Genomic DNA, 18176 nt, shown 5'->3' on the forward strand with positions numbered 1-18176 from the left:
CTGCTGCAATGCATCTTTGCTACTCCTGCATTTTCTGTTACCAGCTATCCACTTCCCACTGGATCACTGCCTTAGTCTTTCAGTATCTCTTGAATGCCTACACATTACTGCTCTCATCCATTTCCAACAATTTTCCTAGCTAGCTACCTTGCTAACTTTTATTTCATTTTTATACAGTCATTATTACATCTCCCTCCATGTTTTGTCCCCAGATTAATTTCTTTAGGTTGTAGTTTTTAAGAAGTAGTCTCTTCAATTCCAAGGGTTTTTTTCTGAATATGTAGTCAAAATTCTAAAAAAAATTAAGTTGAAATTTAATCTTTGTACAAGTTTAATCTTCGTACTGTCTCATGTATCCAGAGAGCCATCATTTGTCACCTGGATAAGTCAAAGTAAATTAGGAAGGCTAAATAACAGTATGAGAGAGCTACATATTATAAGTGTCAGCCTTTGAATATTTGTTTGCTGAGTGGTAAAAAGGCAGTTTGGAACATCAAAATGGAGAATAAACAGTTAGTGTGATGATAAAGCATCACTCACTATTAAGATGGATCGGAGTAGTGGAGATGTTATCTTAGTTATTCAATCTGTGTTCTTCTTCAGTGCTTCCAACAATCAGCACAAACAAATGCACACTTTTAATGTCGGAAGTCACTTGGTTCAACAGTGGTCTAAAATGGGGAAATTGGCATAATGGAGCAACACAGTTAATTACTATCTGATGTGTTGGGTGGGGTGAATGATGGGTCAGGGAGGAAGATCAGAGTTTAATGTCCCATCAGTAACAAGATCATTAGAGACAGAACAAGCTTATATTGAGGAAGGCTGGGGGCAGGTGTTTGGCCGTGTCCTGGCATTTGGCTTAAGTGTCATAAAGAGACCACAAAAGCTTAAATCTGGATGGCCAGATGGGGATTCTGAATGTATGGGTCAAGGGGAGAAACAGAAATCACTCTAAGAAGAGAAAATAGGGGAATAGCAAAGTCTTGTTTGGGAAGAGGAGGAGAAGTATCATAAAAATGAGCCCGCCCGGCTAGCTGTGTGGTCTAATGCGCTGCTTCCCGAGTGGGAAGGCATGCTAGTCCCCAGCACAAATCTGCCTGGCAGATTTGTGTTGAGGTCCGGTGTGCTGGCCAGCCTGTGGATGGTTTTTAAGGCATTTTCCCATCTGCCTCGGCAAATGTGGGCTGGTTCCCCTAATTCCGCCTCAGTTATACTATGGCGGCAATTTCTCCGCAAACACTGTCTCCACGTACATGCACACCATAATTTCTCTACCACACAAACATTTGGGGTTACACTCGTCCGGTATGAGACGTTCCCGTGGGGGGTCCACTGGGCGCCAAACCACACAATAACCCTGGGTTTGGTTGGGGCAGTGGTGGGGTGGATGGACTTCTGTGGCCTGTTGTGGGGTTGTGAACCACTGAGGGCTGTGGCGGGACGAAGCCTCTCCATTGTTTCTAGATCTCCAGTTCCATACGCAATACACACACTATAAAAAGGAAGAACAAGTAGGAAGGAAAATTAGGATAATAATGATAAGGAAACCAAAATAAATATAAAAATGTGTAAAGCAACTAAAAAATGGAAATTCACCCATACAGTCAATCCCTAAAAGAAAGTACAGCTTATTTTTCACAGGTCATGATATTGATTTTCTTTACTGTATAAAGCTCCATACTTGAATTCTTTGTCATATCTCACATTACAGTATCAAAACATTAGGAAGCAATTTGAAAGAAAAAGAAAAGGAATCTACCAATTTTCTTTTTCTGGTCACTCTAAAATGTCATGAGTAACAACAGATATACAACAGACCTCATTTTAGTCTACATTATACTACAGGTGCTCTAGCTGAAAGAGAGATGCCTTTATCTTTGTCATTGTGCAAAGATTTTTATTGGTATGATGATTATTTTCAGTTTAAGTGGTTATGAAATGTGTTCTATTACTCATAATAATACATCATAATATCACAAAATCACTTGAAAATGGGTTGCATATTGAAATTGGTAATGGAATAAATTGTACCTTATAAAGGTACCTTACGCCAACAGCTATGCCATAGTGGTAACACCGGTTCCTGTCAGATCACCAAAGTTAAGCACTGTCGGGCTTGCCCAGCACTTGTCTGGGTAATGGTCCAAGCCTGCCAGTGCTGTTGGCAAGCTGGGTGCACTCAGCCCTTGTGAGGCTAACTGAGAAGCTACTTGATTCAGAAGTAGCTACTCCAGTCATGAAAACTGACAATGGCTGGAAGAGCAGTGTGCTGACCACATGCCCATCCATATCTGCATCTAGAGGCACCTGTTGGCTGAGGATGACATGGTGGTCGAGCAGTGCCATTGGACCTTCCTAGGCCTGTTCAGACAGAATCTGTACCTTACACTCATCTGTTGAAAATGTAGTCATTTTATAAATACAACACAACTGGGATGTTAACCAAAGTGAAAATATTGCAAAAAGTTAAAAATCATTTTCAGATGTAGAAGAAGTTTGGATAATCCACAAAATGTTGAGACAAATCCAAGTTACAGCTTGAGCTCATCCTTTGTTTGCATAATGTGTCCTTCATCTTCTCAAGTAAAAAATCTTCACTCAGATTTATGCTAATATATGAGGAAGATTCTTCCCATTTCCTCATAATAAAGGTGGTGCAAATGCATATATGGACCTATCTACTTACTTTCAGTTAAATCTACAGTACAATTATAGTTTTATGTGAAATCTAAATTTAGCACCTGTGATGAAACTCTGTGTTACTTTGTTGTTGACTACTAAGTTGAAACATTCATTAGAAGTGCCTGATGTGCCATATCATCATTCTGTGTACTGTTACCCCCCCCCCCCCCCCCCCCAATTCATAGTACAAGCTCCATCGAGTTCTGATATATGTAAGAAAAGGAAATGGTAAATTAATCTTTGAATCGCACCCTGTAACAGATTCTTGTAACTTAATAATAGCCTATATGACCAAAGCAAGTCACTATTAACACTCACTTAAGCAACAAGTTACATTCCACCCAGAAATGTTCCATATAAATAAATTAATTTACCAGAGAGGATGCATGTTAGTAATAAATTAGATAACAGTAGATACTGTGAAATTAAAGTATGTTTTTTTCGAGACTTGTTTAAGCAGTCTACATATGTTAAATTGAAGATGGCCATCATCTCTGCACATTGTGGCTCAGTCACTGTTTGTACATTGTGCAACAGAATTAAAGGATCACTTTTTCAAAAACCCATTGCAATGCTTAAGTTTGAAATTAGGCTCAAAGGCCCATACAACCTTCCTCTGTAACAGTGCAAAAGCATGATGCTCCACAATGTCACCCTCGGGCTCGACAATGCTTCAAACACCAACGTGTTGACACATGTGAGAAAAAGGTCACAGCTCAGTTCATGTGATCTCTAAGATGAGTTAATGATGTCACATTGACACCAAAATTCACCACAATTCTGCCCAGTGTCACTGAGGACATGTCACATGATTGAAGGTCAGACACACCATCACTCAGAATCGGCATGAAAAGACCACAGAAAGTGGCTTAAACGGCATCAGTGAAACCACCCCTTTTCCAGGGGCAATGATTCTGCAGTCGAAAACAACAGTTTGCAGTGTGATGAGCAACAAGAAGATGTTCTTGACAACTATTGTCACTACTGACACCCTCGGACATTCCAACCCTTCTCAAAGCACATTGTGCTGCTACATCCCCATCAAACATGATCGCACCCGTTTGGAGCACACGTACAGATGGTGACCACTATAGACCATTCAAAACAATCTGACAGAATTTGAATGTGATCCAAAGCAGATGAGGGTGCTTATGTTTTATCAGTGCTCCTATTTTGTGTCCTCTTTTGATGTGATCCTTGGGGCTTGCAACATTGACACAAGCATGAATAAAATGGCAAAGGGTTTCTTTGAGACCCCACCCCCTAAGTTCAGTAAAACCTTTGGTAGCATCCAACTACGTTTATTGAGAATTTTATAGTTGTACCTGTACAGACAGAATCCATGGCAAACTCCTGGGCAATTGCAGACCGGCAACCTTTTAAACACTCTTCAATTCTGGATGGACTATTACCAGGCTCAAGAGCAGCAGTGTAGTGGTGAAAGAACAGTAGTGTAGCCTGCCTGCAGGTGCCTGGACGCTCATTCTGGGTTGTGTCTGTAAAGGTTCATTCTTAAGGTGCTCAACAAAGGCAGGTTAGTGGCACTGAGGGTTTGCAAAGGGGGTTTTAGAAGGGCCCTTTGCCATTATTTTTTCATGCATGTGTGTATGTTGCAGGTGATCACTCCACAGGAGGCTATGAAATAGGAGGAGTTGAGAAAGCGTAAGTATCATTTGCTGCTTCAGACCAGGTTCAGATTTCATCAAATGTTGTTGAACAGCCAACCTGTACATGAGAGCAAAAATTGAGGTCACACTGTGCTCCAACGGGGCCATATGATATTTTATGGGGATGCAGACCTACAGTGTCTATAGAGAAGGGGTGAAATGCCTAAGATGTCATCAATGTCAAAAGCTGTGAAGAATGTCTTGCTCTTGCCCATTGCACCATGAACTGTCATTTTGACTGTGAAGTGTGTAGGAATCAATGCCTCAAGAAAAGGGGGTGGTTTCATTGTGGCCCTTTATGCCACCCTATGAGGCTCTTTTGTGCCAGTTCTGAGTGACAGTGTACCCAGTATGTTTTTCTTGGCCAATTATATGAAAACTGCATGATTTCAACAATGGGCATCACTGCTCTTAACTCCGCCGCAAAGGCAGCAAAAGAAGGGGTGAAAATGTGGGTAAGACAGGCTGTGATGAGCTTCCCATTGTGTGATATGTTCATGGTGGCACTGGGCAGAATTACGGTGAAGTTTGGTGCCAATGTGACATAATTAACCCATCTTACACGTCACATGAACTTCTGAGCTGTAGCCATTTTTTTCACATGTATTGGCACCTTGGTGCTTGAAGTGTCATAGGTCCTGAGGGTGGCATCGGAGGGCACCATGCTTTTGCACAATTACAGAGAAAGGTTGTATACACCTTTGAGCCAAATTTCAATTGCACTGTATGGAAATTACAGTGTTTCAAAAAAATTATTCCTTTATTCTGTTGCACAGTGTATTTTGGATGTCCACTGTTGATTTGGCCTTTTTTACAGTCATTTCAGATGGTTAGTATCATTAACTTTTCATCCATGTTAGACAACATTTAAATCCTTTCTTGAACATGTATTTACATTTTTCTTTTCTTTGAGTGATTTGTTGGTGAGTTGTACCTACATGTTTGAATGCATGAAAGGTACCAGTGTGCTATTTTACATGGTATTTTATTTTTATGAGCTTAATATGGTAAAGGATAATATCCTTTTTTGGAACACTGAATGAATTTGAAATTGTTAATACTGTAGCTTATCCCATAGTGAACAATATAATGTCTCAATAAAATTGGATTTCTCAAATTCTACATGTATCAGAAATTGAGTATAAATGCTTAAGTTATTTAAGGAATTTTCTGTAGTGTGTTCACATATGGATTATTTGCACTTACAACATCCTTCTGTATAATAAATAATGTTAGCTCTTGATGAATTTAAATGCTGGCCTGTACATACCTTCAGGGGGCGAATTTTTATTGCTAATAAACACACGTAAAAGAGAAAATCACACAGAACGATCCTAGCTTTCAGAACCAGTCCTTCTTAACCTGTATCCACCTATCCCTCTTTGTTCCATGGGGAAGGAACTAATAGTTCTGAAAGTTAGGACATTTTTGTGTGCTTTTATGTTTTATATTTCCATTATTGGCAGTACTAAAACTTTCCCTCCTAAAGGTAAGTACCGACCAGCAATTCTGTCCCATAATTTTATGATTTTCTCAAGTGGATTATTCTTTTGGACACATGACTGAAAACAGAATTTCACGCAACATGACAACCAGATAAAGTGAGGTAGAAATTTGACCATTATCATGAGAGATTGCACTAGGTCCACAGCGACAGACGGCTTGATTGCTGTTTAGTTGTTAGTTTGTTACATGTTTTATGGATCGTTTTGCATGATGGATTGTAATGGTAATGGAATGCCTCATACTCACATTGAAAAGTAACAGGCATTTTATATTACTGGATAAGTGATCAAAAATTTTTGTTGCAGCATTGTGGATCTATTTTTGTGTCAAAGGCAACCTTAATGTGCAGTAATGAATTTTGCCTTCTGATATTGTAATTATGTTCTTGTTCCTTTGAACTGTAGCTGATTATTTACAACAAACTTTATGAGAGATCAGATATACTGTGAAGCAGTAATCAGAATGCCCAACTTCTTAAACAGATGTCTACAAGATGATCATGATGAGCACCACATATGGTATTATTCTTACAGCACATTTTTGCGCAATGAGGACTTTCTTAAAGATGAGTTGCCCCAGAACATTATTCCATATGACATTATTGAATGAAAATATGCAAAATATATCAACTTCTGATTTGTCTCTCCTCAGGATTTGAAATGATTCTAAATGCAAATGTGGCTGAAGTAAGTTGTTTGAGGAGTTCAAACATTCTTGTCACTATGGGCACCTATGAATTTTGAAGTTGCCATGCTATTTCCTATTTCCTCACCATGATTTACACTTATCATTGATGTAGTACACCTAAAGTGCAAAACTGAATATGTTGTGTCTTTTTAAAGCTGATGGTGAGACTATTCGTAAAGAACCAGTCGATGATACTTTTGAGAACTCTGTTCCCCATTTCTTCTGTTTCTGTGTGTATGCTTGGAATGATTACAGTACTAGTGTCATTGGCAAAAAGAACTAATTCTGCTTGTTGTATGTTAGGCAGAAGATCGTTTACATATAAGAGGAACAATAGTGGACCTAAGATTGAGCATTGGGAAACCCCATATGCGATTTCTCCCCAATCAGAATTATGTCCCTGTGCTACATTGGCTGGATTACTAAGTACAACTTTCTGCATTCTTTGAGTTATATTTGATATTATCCATTGGTTGGCTATACCATCAATTGCAGAAAAACTTCAGTTTATCTAGGTGAATACTGTGATTCACACAGTCTAATTTCTTATATGGGTCACAGAAAAATATCAGCTGATGCTGTTTTATTATTTAATGCTTGTAAAATCTGGTGAGTGAACATGTAAATGGTATTCTCAGTAGAGCAATGCTTCTGAAACTAAAACTGTGATTTGCTGAGGATATTATACTTTCTGGAATATATGACCTTCTCAGAAATTTTGAAAAATGAGGGGTTTAACAAGGGTATATTTCAGTCCCTCTGGAAAAATGCCTTAAGTTAGTGATGCATTACGTATTTCAGATAAGACCAGGCCTATTACATGGGAACAAATCTTTAGTACTCTTTTGGAAATACGATCAAAACCAGATGAACTTTTATTTTTGAGAGAATGTATAATGTAATGCTTAACTTGGTACTTGGTTGGTTTGGCAGAGCAGGGGTAGAAACTTTGAATAACACATTTTCTTCAGTACCATCTTCTCTCCTTCTCGAGAATTAGAAACCCATAATTTTGGAAGCATGAAACTGTTTCACCTTTTTATTCAGGACTAGATGAGAAACCTGGCATTGCACAACTATTTATTTATAGCCATGCCCAAGACTTCATACACCTATAATTTATTTTTTACCTATAAAACTTCTTTGTGTAAAATGTTTGTAGTAGTATGATTGAGGATGTGAATGGAGAGCTTGTTTGGTTCACTAACATGGGAAAAAATCCATGTGGAAAGCAACTGACACTAATTTCCACACTTGTAACACACAGTTTGTTGTCCTGTGCATGTCATAACATATACAGGGCTATTACAAATGATTGAAGCGATTTCATAAATTCACTGTAGCTCCATTCATTGACATATGGTCACGACACACTACAGATACGTAGAAAAACTCATAAAGTTTTGTTCGGCTGAAGCTGCACTTCAGGTTTCTGCCGCTGGAGCGCTCGAGAGCGCAGTGAGACAAAATGGTGACAGGAGCCGAGAAAGCATATGTCGTGCTTGAAATGCACTCACATCAGTCAGTCATAACAGTGCAACGACACTTCGGGACGAAGTTCAACAAAGATCCACCAACTGCTAACTCCATTCGGCGATGGTATGTGCAGTTTAAAGTTTCTGGATGCCTCTGTAAGGGGAAATCAACGGGTCGGCCTGCAGTGAGTGAAGAAACAGTTGAACGCGTGCGGGCAAGTTTCACACGTAACCTGCGGAAATCGATGAATAAAGCAAGCAGGGAGCTAAACGTACCACAGCTGACGGTTTGGAAAATCTTACGGAAAAGGCTAAAGCAGAAGCCTTACCGTTTACAATTGCTACAAGCCCTGACACCCGATGACAAAGTCAAACGCTTTGAATTTTCGGCGCGGTTGCAACAGCTCATGGAAGAGGATGCATTCAGTGCGAAACTCGTTTTCAGTGATGAAGCAACATTTTTTCTTAATGGTGAAGTGAACAGACACAATGTGCGAATCTGGGTGGTAGAGAATCCTCACGCATTCATGCAGCAAATTCGCAGTTCACCAAAAGTTAACGTGTTTTGTGCAATCTCACGGTTTAAAGTTTACAGCCCCTTTTTCTTCTGCAAAAAAAAACGTTACAGGACACGTGTACCTGGACATGCTGGAAAATTGGCTCATGACACAACTGGAGACCGACAGCGCCGACTTCATCTTTCAACAGGATGGTGCTCCACCGCACTTCCATCATGATGTTCGGCATTTCTTAAACAGGAGATTGGAAAACCGATGGATCGGTCGTGGTGGAGATCATGATCAGCAATTCATGTCATGGCATCCACGCTCTCCCGACTTAACCCCATGCGATTTCTTTCTGTGGGGTTATGTGAAAGATTCAGTGTTTAAACCTCCTCTACCAAGAAACGTGCCAGAACTGCGAGCTCGCATCAACGATGCTTTCGAACTCATTGATGGGGACATGCTGCACCAAGTGTGGGAGGAACTTGATTATCAGCTTGATGTCTGCCGAATCACTAAAGGGGCACATATCGAACATTTGTGAATGTCAAAAAAAACTTTTTGAGTTTTTGTATGTGAGTGCAAAGCATTGTGAAAATATCTCAAATAATAAAGTTATTGTAGAACTGTGAAATCGCTTCAGTCATTTGTAATATCCCTGTACCCACCTGGGATTGTACACATTCAAAGCAAAATGGTAAATTGTTAGGAATAACGGGGATTCAGGATATAAAAACTTGCTTGCCTGTACCATTTCCCATCAAAACTTCCACTTATATGGTGTTACTTTGGAGATAAGTAATTTCAAGCTTAAGCAAGTAAACGGTTCTGAGGAGTGAGATAACATACAACACTCTCAATCAGAGCTACATCACGCCTCACTTTTAGAAGGAGTTTCCAAAGAATGAGTTAAATCCTGATGTTCGCAAGCTGCAGCAAGTCTCACCTCAGGATCTTCATTGGATTCTTGAGACCACTTAGTCCTCATTCTTTTAACCATTCTGGTGTATTCGGAAAGACATTTTTATTTGTAACCAAAACAAAATCAAAATGTACTGAGTAGGCACCCAAATCACAAAGAAACACAGTAAATTCATTAAATTTGTTTTCCCAAGTAAAGTATAAATAAAACCTAACAAAAAAAGGCAAAGCAATGTTGTTAAGTTTTTAGTACATTAATCAAAATCCTTGCCAAGTAAGTTCACTGTTAGTTTGCATTCATAAAGATAAGGTTGCAGTGCTTAATTCTGTCACCAACATAAACTTCCAAAAGTATATCTGTCACTGAGCTAAAAAGCTGCTAAACTGAGCAAACGATTTTATTGTGTGTGAATTGAGGAAAACAATTTCTCACAAACCATTGCTAATGACACACTGTCAGTGGCCAGATGTTCTACCTCATTCAATTGAGGCTGATGCTGAGGAGTCCAAACAGCTAAGATCATCATTCTCCTCTTCAGCCTCAGGAAAAAAGCACTTTAGCCAGCTTGTCTGTCTGTAGAGTATGTTGCATGTGGAAGTGTGGGAAAGTGTTCTAATTGTTTGTGTAGCATTTTTCTGAGGCAAAAAATGGGAAACAGCCTGATATTCACCTAGTGGAATGTGGGAAGCCACCTAGAAACAACATTCAGGCTGGCCAGCACACTGACCCACCATCATTAATACGCTGGACGAATTTGATCCTGGGCCAGCATACTTCCCCATCTCAGAAATGGCCACATTAACATGTGTGGCTACATGGGTCATCCCTTATTCAATTATTATTCTCAGAATGTCATTTTTGAGGCCTTAGCCAGTTTTAGGCTTACCAGTTCTTGTTTGGTTCTTGGGATCAATTTGTCCCATTCTTTTAGAACGTATCGTGTGGTGAGAGTGGTTCAGCCATCTACAGGAAGCTGTAATTTGAAAACAAATACAGATAAATCTGAAGAAAAGTATTTTTCACAAGATTGCTGGTCAGAGCCGAATTTCTAAAAATTCAAATTTCAAAACAGATGAGACAGAATTAAAATGTTTGAAAAGAAAATTCACAATTCCCATAAATTTTTGATATGTTAGAGAACTCATTGAATTGCATTAACAAGCTAAACTTCTAAACAATGATTGCTCAGATGATAAACCAAATATATGTTACTATGAAGATAAATGATGATGGATTCAGAATGGAATAGAGAAATATATATGAAGATAGACCACTATTCATTTGATTAGAAGAGACAGTTTTTAAAAAGACATTGTGTTCACCATTGTTTGTTCTATTTGTTACACATTCCATGATTGCAGTTTCTATCTTAAGACATTTTGAAGTGGTTACAATGCTTAAAACACAACAGATACCAACATTCATAAAATGAATAAAAAAATATGTGAGCCATTATAGGTCATGTCAGTACTCATCACATACACCGTCAGTATGTACCAGATGGATGAAACTAGATTCTTGGTTTCTGCACATGTCAACAACATACACTGTACTGGCCAAAAACAACTTGTAATGATTGTGTATGTGGTGACTGCTGAAATGAGCCATAGAGGTTCACATTATTTTTACTTGTTTCATTAACATCGGCAACTGCTCTGTGTTCAGCACTTAAAAAAATTTTAAGGCCAATATTGCAATCATGGATATTATAATAAATAATATGGTTGATGATGAACATCATGTCATTTAAAAAAAGTCAGTGAGGCTATGGTAAAAAAAAAAAAAATTCAATTCCATAGCAGAAGTAGTGCTGAACTCCAGGCAGGCAGGTGGAATGTCCTGTCTCTCCCTTGCCCCCTTCTACTTCTTTCTTCTTTTCTTGGTGCTGTCAGCTCTGGCCAGGCCTGATGTGACTTTAGTGCATTTTGTTCTCCTTGTCAGCTCCATTCAGATGTAGTTTAACAAAGAGCAGGTGACTGCAAAATGAGCAAGCAGTCAATTGCATAAGTTATTCTTTTAATTACATTTAAAGAAAACAGGCAGTTGTGTCCCCTGTATAGTACTGCAACTTAACAAGAAATATTGAGGACATAAAATATTTTGAATGTGTCTGTGAGCACATCCAATGTCATATGGGGAAGGATATGTTGTGTGTTGATGAACAACTATTACAGTTACATCCTAATATTTTACAGTATTTTATTACTTGTTCACATGTTTAAATTTATAATAATATTATTCTCTAATATTTTTGTGGAAATATTTGTTACAGGACATGCTGTGACATGGTGGGGAAGGTTTGAAAGTGACCATATCATTGTCATCATTGCAGTCATTGTTGGTGCTATATTAATGGTGATCATCGTTTGTGTCATCATTATCATTATCTGTAGAAGAAAGAGAGCTGATGATAAATGTAAGTGTGATGGGAATGCGTTTTAAAGAACTGCATGTTTATTAATGAAATTTTATTCATTTGTGTGCAAAGACAGCCTGACTCATAATATGCACTATGCATGGCTGTGTTAATTATTTAGAATTTTTGATATGATGGTTAATAAAGTAACAGGATAATCATTTTGACTGATAGTACTCATAAGGGGGAGAAATACATTTGTATGCACTTATTTGCTTCTTCTTTAAACTTAAAATGATGTAAGGTAAGCATATATTTAGGGCCCTTTTAAGGTTCTCTAATGCCAGTAACATTAATGATGAGAAATTTCCAGATTCAGTATATTTACACTCTCTCTCTCTCTCTCTCTCTCTCTCTCTCTCTCTCTCTCTCTCACTCACTCTCTCCACACACACACACACACACACACACACACACACACACACACACACACACACACACACACACACACCAGTGAAAAATGTATACATATTATGACATGTAAATTTTTAGTGTTTCTTCTTACGGGAAACATTTTATATTGTGAACATGGATGATTTTTCATTTATTTGAGGCCATCAGAAAAAATTCTTCATTCATTCCTTATATTCCATGGATCATCTCGTGAAAGCATACTGTCATGGATGTGGAACAAGTTTTGGTATATGTTAGTAGACCTCAAAAAACTAATTCTGTGGCTTACATTGATAATTGACTATCATCAAACTACCGTATTCTGTTTGCATTGACACAGTTTAGAAATTGATAAAATTGTAAGAGTAGCTGTTATAGCTATTACTTTCAAAGAAAAATGCTGCTTTCTCAGTTCTTCAAAAACAATTGTTATCTACACCAATGCTTGTTTAACAGTAAAGACTACAATGTTAATTCTCAAAGAAAAAGGGTTATGCACATTTTCTCCAATTGGAGGCATGCTTGCGACAGATATATACAGTTTTTTTTTTTTTTTTTTTTTGGGTAAAGTGTAGCACTGTAGCATAGTACTGTTTTCTCTTACATAATGAGAGCCAGCCTGAAAGTCTTTTAAATATTTTTCTGTGCTCACAAAGACAGGTATTGGTATAGTTTCTCAGCTAATTCGCATTATCCATTAGAGACATGCAGAGCATAGTAGTGCACCATATAAGAATGTGAGGTCTCCATTCTAGTCCAATTAGATTACACTTTTTTGTCACAAATATTCATGGTGACACTAAGATTTACATATTTTACTCATTTTTCATTTCATATTACTATCATTTGTATGACAAGTGTAGTATTATTTGAGATAACGTATCTTTATAGCTTTTATATACTATAAAATGTCAACTTCTCAAAGAAAGGAACAAAGGAAAATGGAAGACAAAATCAGTAAATTGAAACTATTACTGTGGAATGAGGGAAAGACAACCACTTACCTGTAGAAGACTGGTGTGTGGTACACAGAAACATATGATAAAAAACAGATAACACCTGCTTTTGAGTTCTTGCTCTTTTTGTAGTAAGAGTACATACATTCACAGGCATTTGAATTTGGGTGTCTGTGTGGTTGTGTGTGTGAATGTGTACTCTTTAGAAAAAGCAAAAAAGCTCAAAAAGCTAGTGTTAACTGTTTCTGTGTGTCATGTACCAGTACTCTGTAGGTAAGTGGTTGCCTTTCCCTTATTTTTTGTATTTTTCCATCCAGGTATTTCCATTGATGTTAAATATTATTGTAAAAATTGCATGTTGATGTTGTGTAAGACACAGAAAAGCATCTCCTTCATATTTCACAAGAAAAGGAGCAACTTCTTAGTGCTTACAGATACATTAAGCTGAGCTGTTACCTCGAGTGATAAAGACTTTAGAGAAAATTCTCCTTGTCCTGTCTGTACAGCTTTCTTATTTCTCATCTTCTCTTTTCCTACTAATGGAGATTCTGTTTAGAGTGTTGATAAATCTCGCTATGTAGTGTTCGTTTTTCCTCAGATTTACATCTGTTAGCCTTCCTCCATTTGCTGATTCAACAATTGTAGCAGACTCTTGTATATTTGTTTCGTGTAGTGTTAAAGTAAATAGATGAATTTCATGATGTAATAAAATGTTTTATGGAAATTTTGATACTTTGTTTAAATACAATACATAAGGCTGTTGCAACAGTATGAACTGTGGAGATCTAATGTTAAAGTGAGTCCAGGAACTTTAATTTTAAAAATGGAAAGATGGAAAATGAAGTTTTAATGACACATCAGTGACAGGATCATTAGAGACAAGAGCACAGTCACAAACTGTTGAAGAATGAAGAAGGACATCAGCTGTATAATTTGCAAAGGAACCATCCCAGTATTTGTCATAAGAGATGGAAATGGAGGCGATGTATTTGTTACAGTAAACAAGAAATAGAAGCTGCATGTGGGATCATTTGGGCAAGACTCACTACCAAGGGTGGGGTGATGACTGAATCTTTCTGTCACCCACCTTACTCATCTCCTGATGTAATCAAAAACTTTAGAGAAAACCTCAGTTCACTTATATGTAAGTTCCCCGATCACACTGTAATCATCAGTGGGTTCTTCAATCGTGCAACAATTAATTGGGGAAATTAGTTTTATATAAGACATCCTGTGAAACATTACAATTCCTTATTGGAAAACTACCTGGAACAGATAGTTAGGAACTCCACTCATGATGAAAATACATTGAATCTGATGGCAACAAATAGACCTGACATCTTTGAGAACATCCACATCTACACTGCTATCAGCGACCACAATGCGGTCATAGCAACAATGATTACCAAATTGCAAAGGACATCTAAAACAAGTGGAATATATATATGTTCAGTAAACTAGATAAAAAGTCAGTAGTGCCATATCTTAATGAGGAACTTGAAACTTTCAGCACAGGGCAGGAACATGAAAAGGAAAGAATAGTTGACCATGCACTGAATAGATATGTATGCAGTAGAACAGTTCATAATGGAAAGAAATCTCCATGGTATACAGTAAGTGTAAAGAAACGGAGATTACTGAATAAAAGGTGTAAAATGAAGTGTAGTGCTATATTGAGATAGATGATGAATGAAATGCATTTGGCTGTCTAGAGGACAATGCGTGATGCCTCCAGTGATTACCATAGCAACATATTGTCAAGCGATCTGTCACAGAACCCAAAGAAATTCTGGTCGTATGTAAAAGCGGTTAGGGGCACCAAAGTTAGTGTCTAGTCCATAGCAAATGAGAGAGGAACTGAAGCTGAGTAATAAAGCAAAAGCTGAAATGGTTAACTCAATTTTCAAATGTTCATTTACAAAGAAAAACCCAGGAGAATTGCCCCAATTTAATCCTCGTATTGCTGAAAATATGAATGAAATAAGTCTTATTATCAGTGGTGTTGAGAAACAGCTGAAATTGTTAAAATTAAACAAAACTCCAGGGCCCAGTGGAATTCCTACCAGATTCTGTACTGAATTTGCCGCTGAGTTAGCCCCTCTTCTTACTATAATCTATCATAGATCCCTCAAACAAAGTTCTTGGAAAACAAGTGAAGTTCACAACCTTCTGCAAGAAGGGTTGTAGAAGTGTAGAAGTGATCCACAAAACTACTATCTGATATCTTTGACATCAATTATTTACAGAGTCTTAGAACGTACCCTGAGTTCCAACATAATAATGAGGTGTCTTGAACAGAATAACCTCCTCAGTGCCAACCAACATGGATTCTGAAAACACTGATCATATGAAACCCAACTCGTACTTTTCTCACATGGGATACTGAAACCTTTGGATGAAGGCAGTAAGGTAGAAGAGGTATTTCTTGATTTCCAAAATGAGTTTGACTCAGTACCAGAGAAACACTACTGTTATTTTGCCTGCATCATCTTATTTCGAAAAGATGATGGATTTACTGCAGGACTCAGCATATCATCATCTCCAGAAGGGTCTGACTGATGCAGCACAATGGAAGACATCAACGCTCCTCAAATTGATCCAGTTTTTTGAACATCTCAAAAATAGTTTGAGTACAAGCGCCAGCTTCACCGCAACTTTATGGGCTGCCTACGATCCATAAGAAAAGGGTTCATATTTGCCTCATTGTGAGCAATATTGGAACCTTAACATATTACCTGGCAAAACATCTGGCTTCTCTTCTAAGCCCACTGGTAGGAAAATGTGAACATCACATACAAAACTCAGAAGATTTTATACAATGCCTGAAGACTTTGTGTCTCAAACCAGCTGACACATTAGTGAGTTTCAATGTGCTCTCTTTGTTCACACGAGTACCTTTGGTGGATTCATTGTAACTTACAGGAACTACGTTGGAGGAGGACAGCTTACGTCTACTCAAACATGTGCTTACTTCCACTTACTGTTTACTTAGTGAGCAATATTTTGAATACCTTTAGTGGATTCATTGCAACTTATAGGAACTAATTTGGAGGAGGACATCTTACATCTACTCAAACATGTGCTTACTTCGACTTACTTTTTATTTAAGGAACAATGTTTTGAGCACACTAACAATGTTGCTATGGGTACCTGTTTGTCTCCCATAGTAGCCAATCTTTTATGGAAGACTTTGAGGAAAAAGCACTTCAGTCAGTGATGTTGAAACCTGAATGTTTCTGGAGATATGTGGATGACACTTTTGTAGTTTGGCCATACAGAGCAGCAATGCTTCCTGCATTTCTGGTACACCAGAACTTGCTCCATCCCAACATTTGCTTCACCATGGAAGTGCAGAGAAATGGAGACCTCCCATTCCTAGATGTCTTGGTCGCCAGAGAAGAAGATGGTTTCATAAACTGACTCACACTGACCTATATCTACAAGTGAGCTGCCATCATCCATCTCAGCGCAGTGATGTCATTCATAGAGCTAGAATTACCTGAGATCCAGGGAGCTTATCCACCTTCACTTTGTGTTTGTACAAAACAGGTTCTCTGATAAATAGATCCATAATGCATTTAAACAAAGCTCAAGAACAGCCAGAAAAAATGAAGAACTCCATGAGGGTGGTTTTTCTACCATAAGTTGGTGGCATATTCTTTAAGTTTGGCTGGCTGTTCAAAAAATATCAAATAAAATGTGTTTTCTGCCCTCCAGTGTGAGTGCAAACTATGATTGGATCGGTTAAAGACAGCCTAAGTCTAAGAGGACCAGGGATATATAAAATCCCATGCGAGAATGGGAAATCGTACATTGGCCAGACATGTCATACTGTTAAGGATAGATGCAGTGAACATAGACCAGACTGGATCAGCTGGAAAAGTCAGATGTGGCTGAACACTGTCCTGACAAGGGATACAGCATGAATTATGGGAAGTCAAAAATCATTTTGTCCACTTCCACATACTGAGTCTCCAGCATTAAAGAAGCAGTCAAAATATGTATAAGTAATGACCTGATCCTTCCTCCCATGAACTGTGGACCTTGCCATTGGTGGGGTAGCTTGCATGCCTCAGCGATAAAGATAGCCGTACTGTAGGTGCAACCACAGGGTAGGGATATGTGTTGAGAGGCCAGGCAAACGTTTGATTCCTGAAGAGGGGCGACAGCCTTTTCAGTAGTTGCAGAGGCAACAATCTGGATGATTGACTGCTCTGGCCTTGTAACATTAACCAAAACGACCTTGCTGTGCTGGTACTGTGAGTGTCTGAAAGCAAGGGGAAACTACAGCTGTAATTTTTCCCGAGGGCTTGCAGCTTTACTGTATGGTTAAATGATTATTGCATCCTCTTGAGTAAAATATTCAGGAGGTAAAATAGTCTCCCATTTGGATCTCTGGGTGAGGACTACTTAGGAGGACGTTGATATCAGGAGAAAGAAAACTGGCGTTCTACAGATCGAAGAATGGAATGTCCGATCCCTTAAATGGGCAGGTAGGTTAGAGAATTTAGAAAAGGAAATGGATATGTTAAAGCTATACGTAGTGGGAATTAGTGAAATTCGGTGGCAGGATGAACAATACTTCTGGCCAGGTGAATACAGGGTTATGAATACAAAATCAAATAGGGGTAATGCAGGAGTAGATTTAATAATTAATAAAAAATAAAAAAATAGGAGTGCAGGTAAGCTGCTACGAACAGCATAGTGAGCACATTATTGTAGCAAAGATAGACACGAAGCCTATGCCTACCACAGTAGGACAAGTTTATATGCTAACTAGCTCCTCAGATGATGAAGATATTGAAGAAATGTATGATGAGACAAAAGAAATTTTACAGATAGTTAAAGGAGATGGGGGACTGGAATTTGATAGTAGGAAAAGAAGAGAAGGAAAAATAGTAGGTGAATATGGAATGGGGGTAAGGAATGAAAGAGGAAACCACCTGGTAGAATTTTGCACAGAGCA

General features: G+C 38.2%; 1 protein-coding gene across 1 annotated transcript in view; it reads left to right on the top strand.

Moving 5' to 3' along the window:
- The window catches only part of LOC124798758 (hemicentin-1), a 1218631-nt gene that overhangs the window by 1100774 nt on the left and 99681 nt on the right, over window positions 1-18176 (top strand). Inside the window, exon 18 of the mRNA XM_047262286.1 lies at window positions 11718-11861. Coding sequence (XP_047118242.1) covers window positions 11718-11861 — 144 coding nt within the window. The remainder of the gene's footprint in view (window positions 1-11717; window positions 11862-18176) is intronic.

This window comes from Schistocerca piceifrons, chromosome 5 (genome assembly GCF_021461385.2).
Source record: "Schistocerca piceifrons isolate TAMUIC-IGC-003096 chromosome 5, iqSchPice1.1, whole genome shotgun sequence".
In the NCBI taxonomy this organism is placed as follows: domain Eukaryota; kingdom Metazoa; phylum Arthropoda; class Insecta; order Orthoptera; family Acrididae; genus Schistocerca; species Schistocerca piceifrons.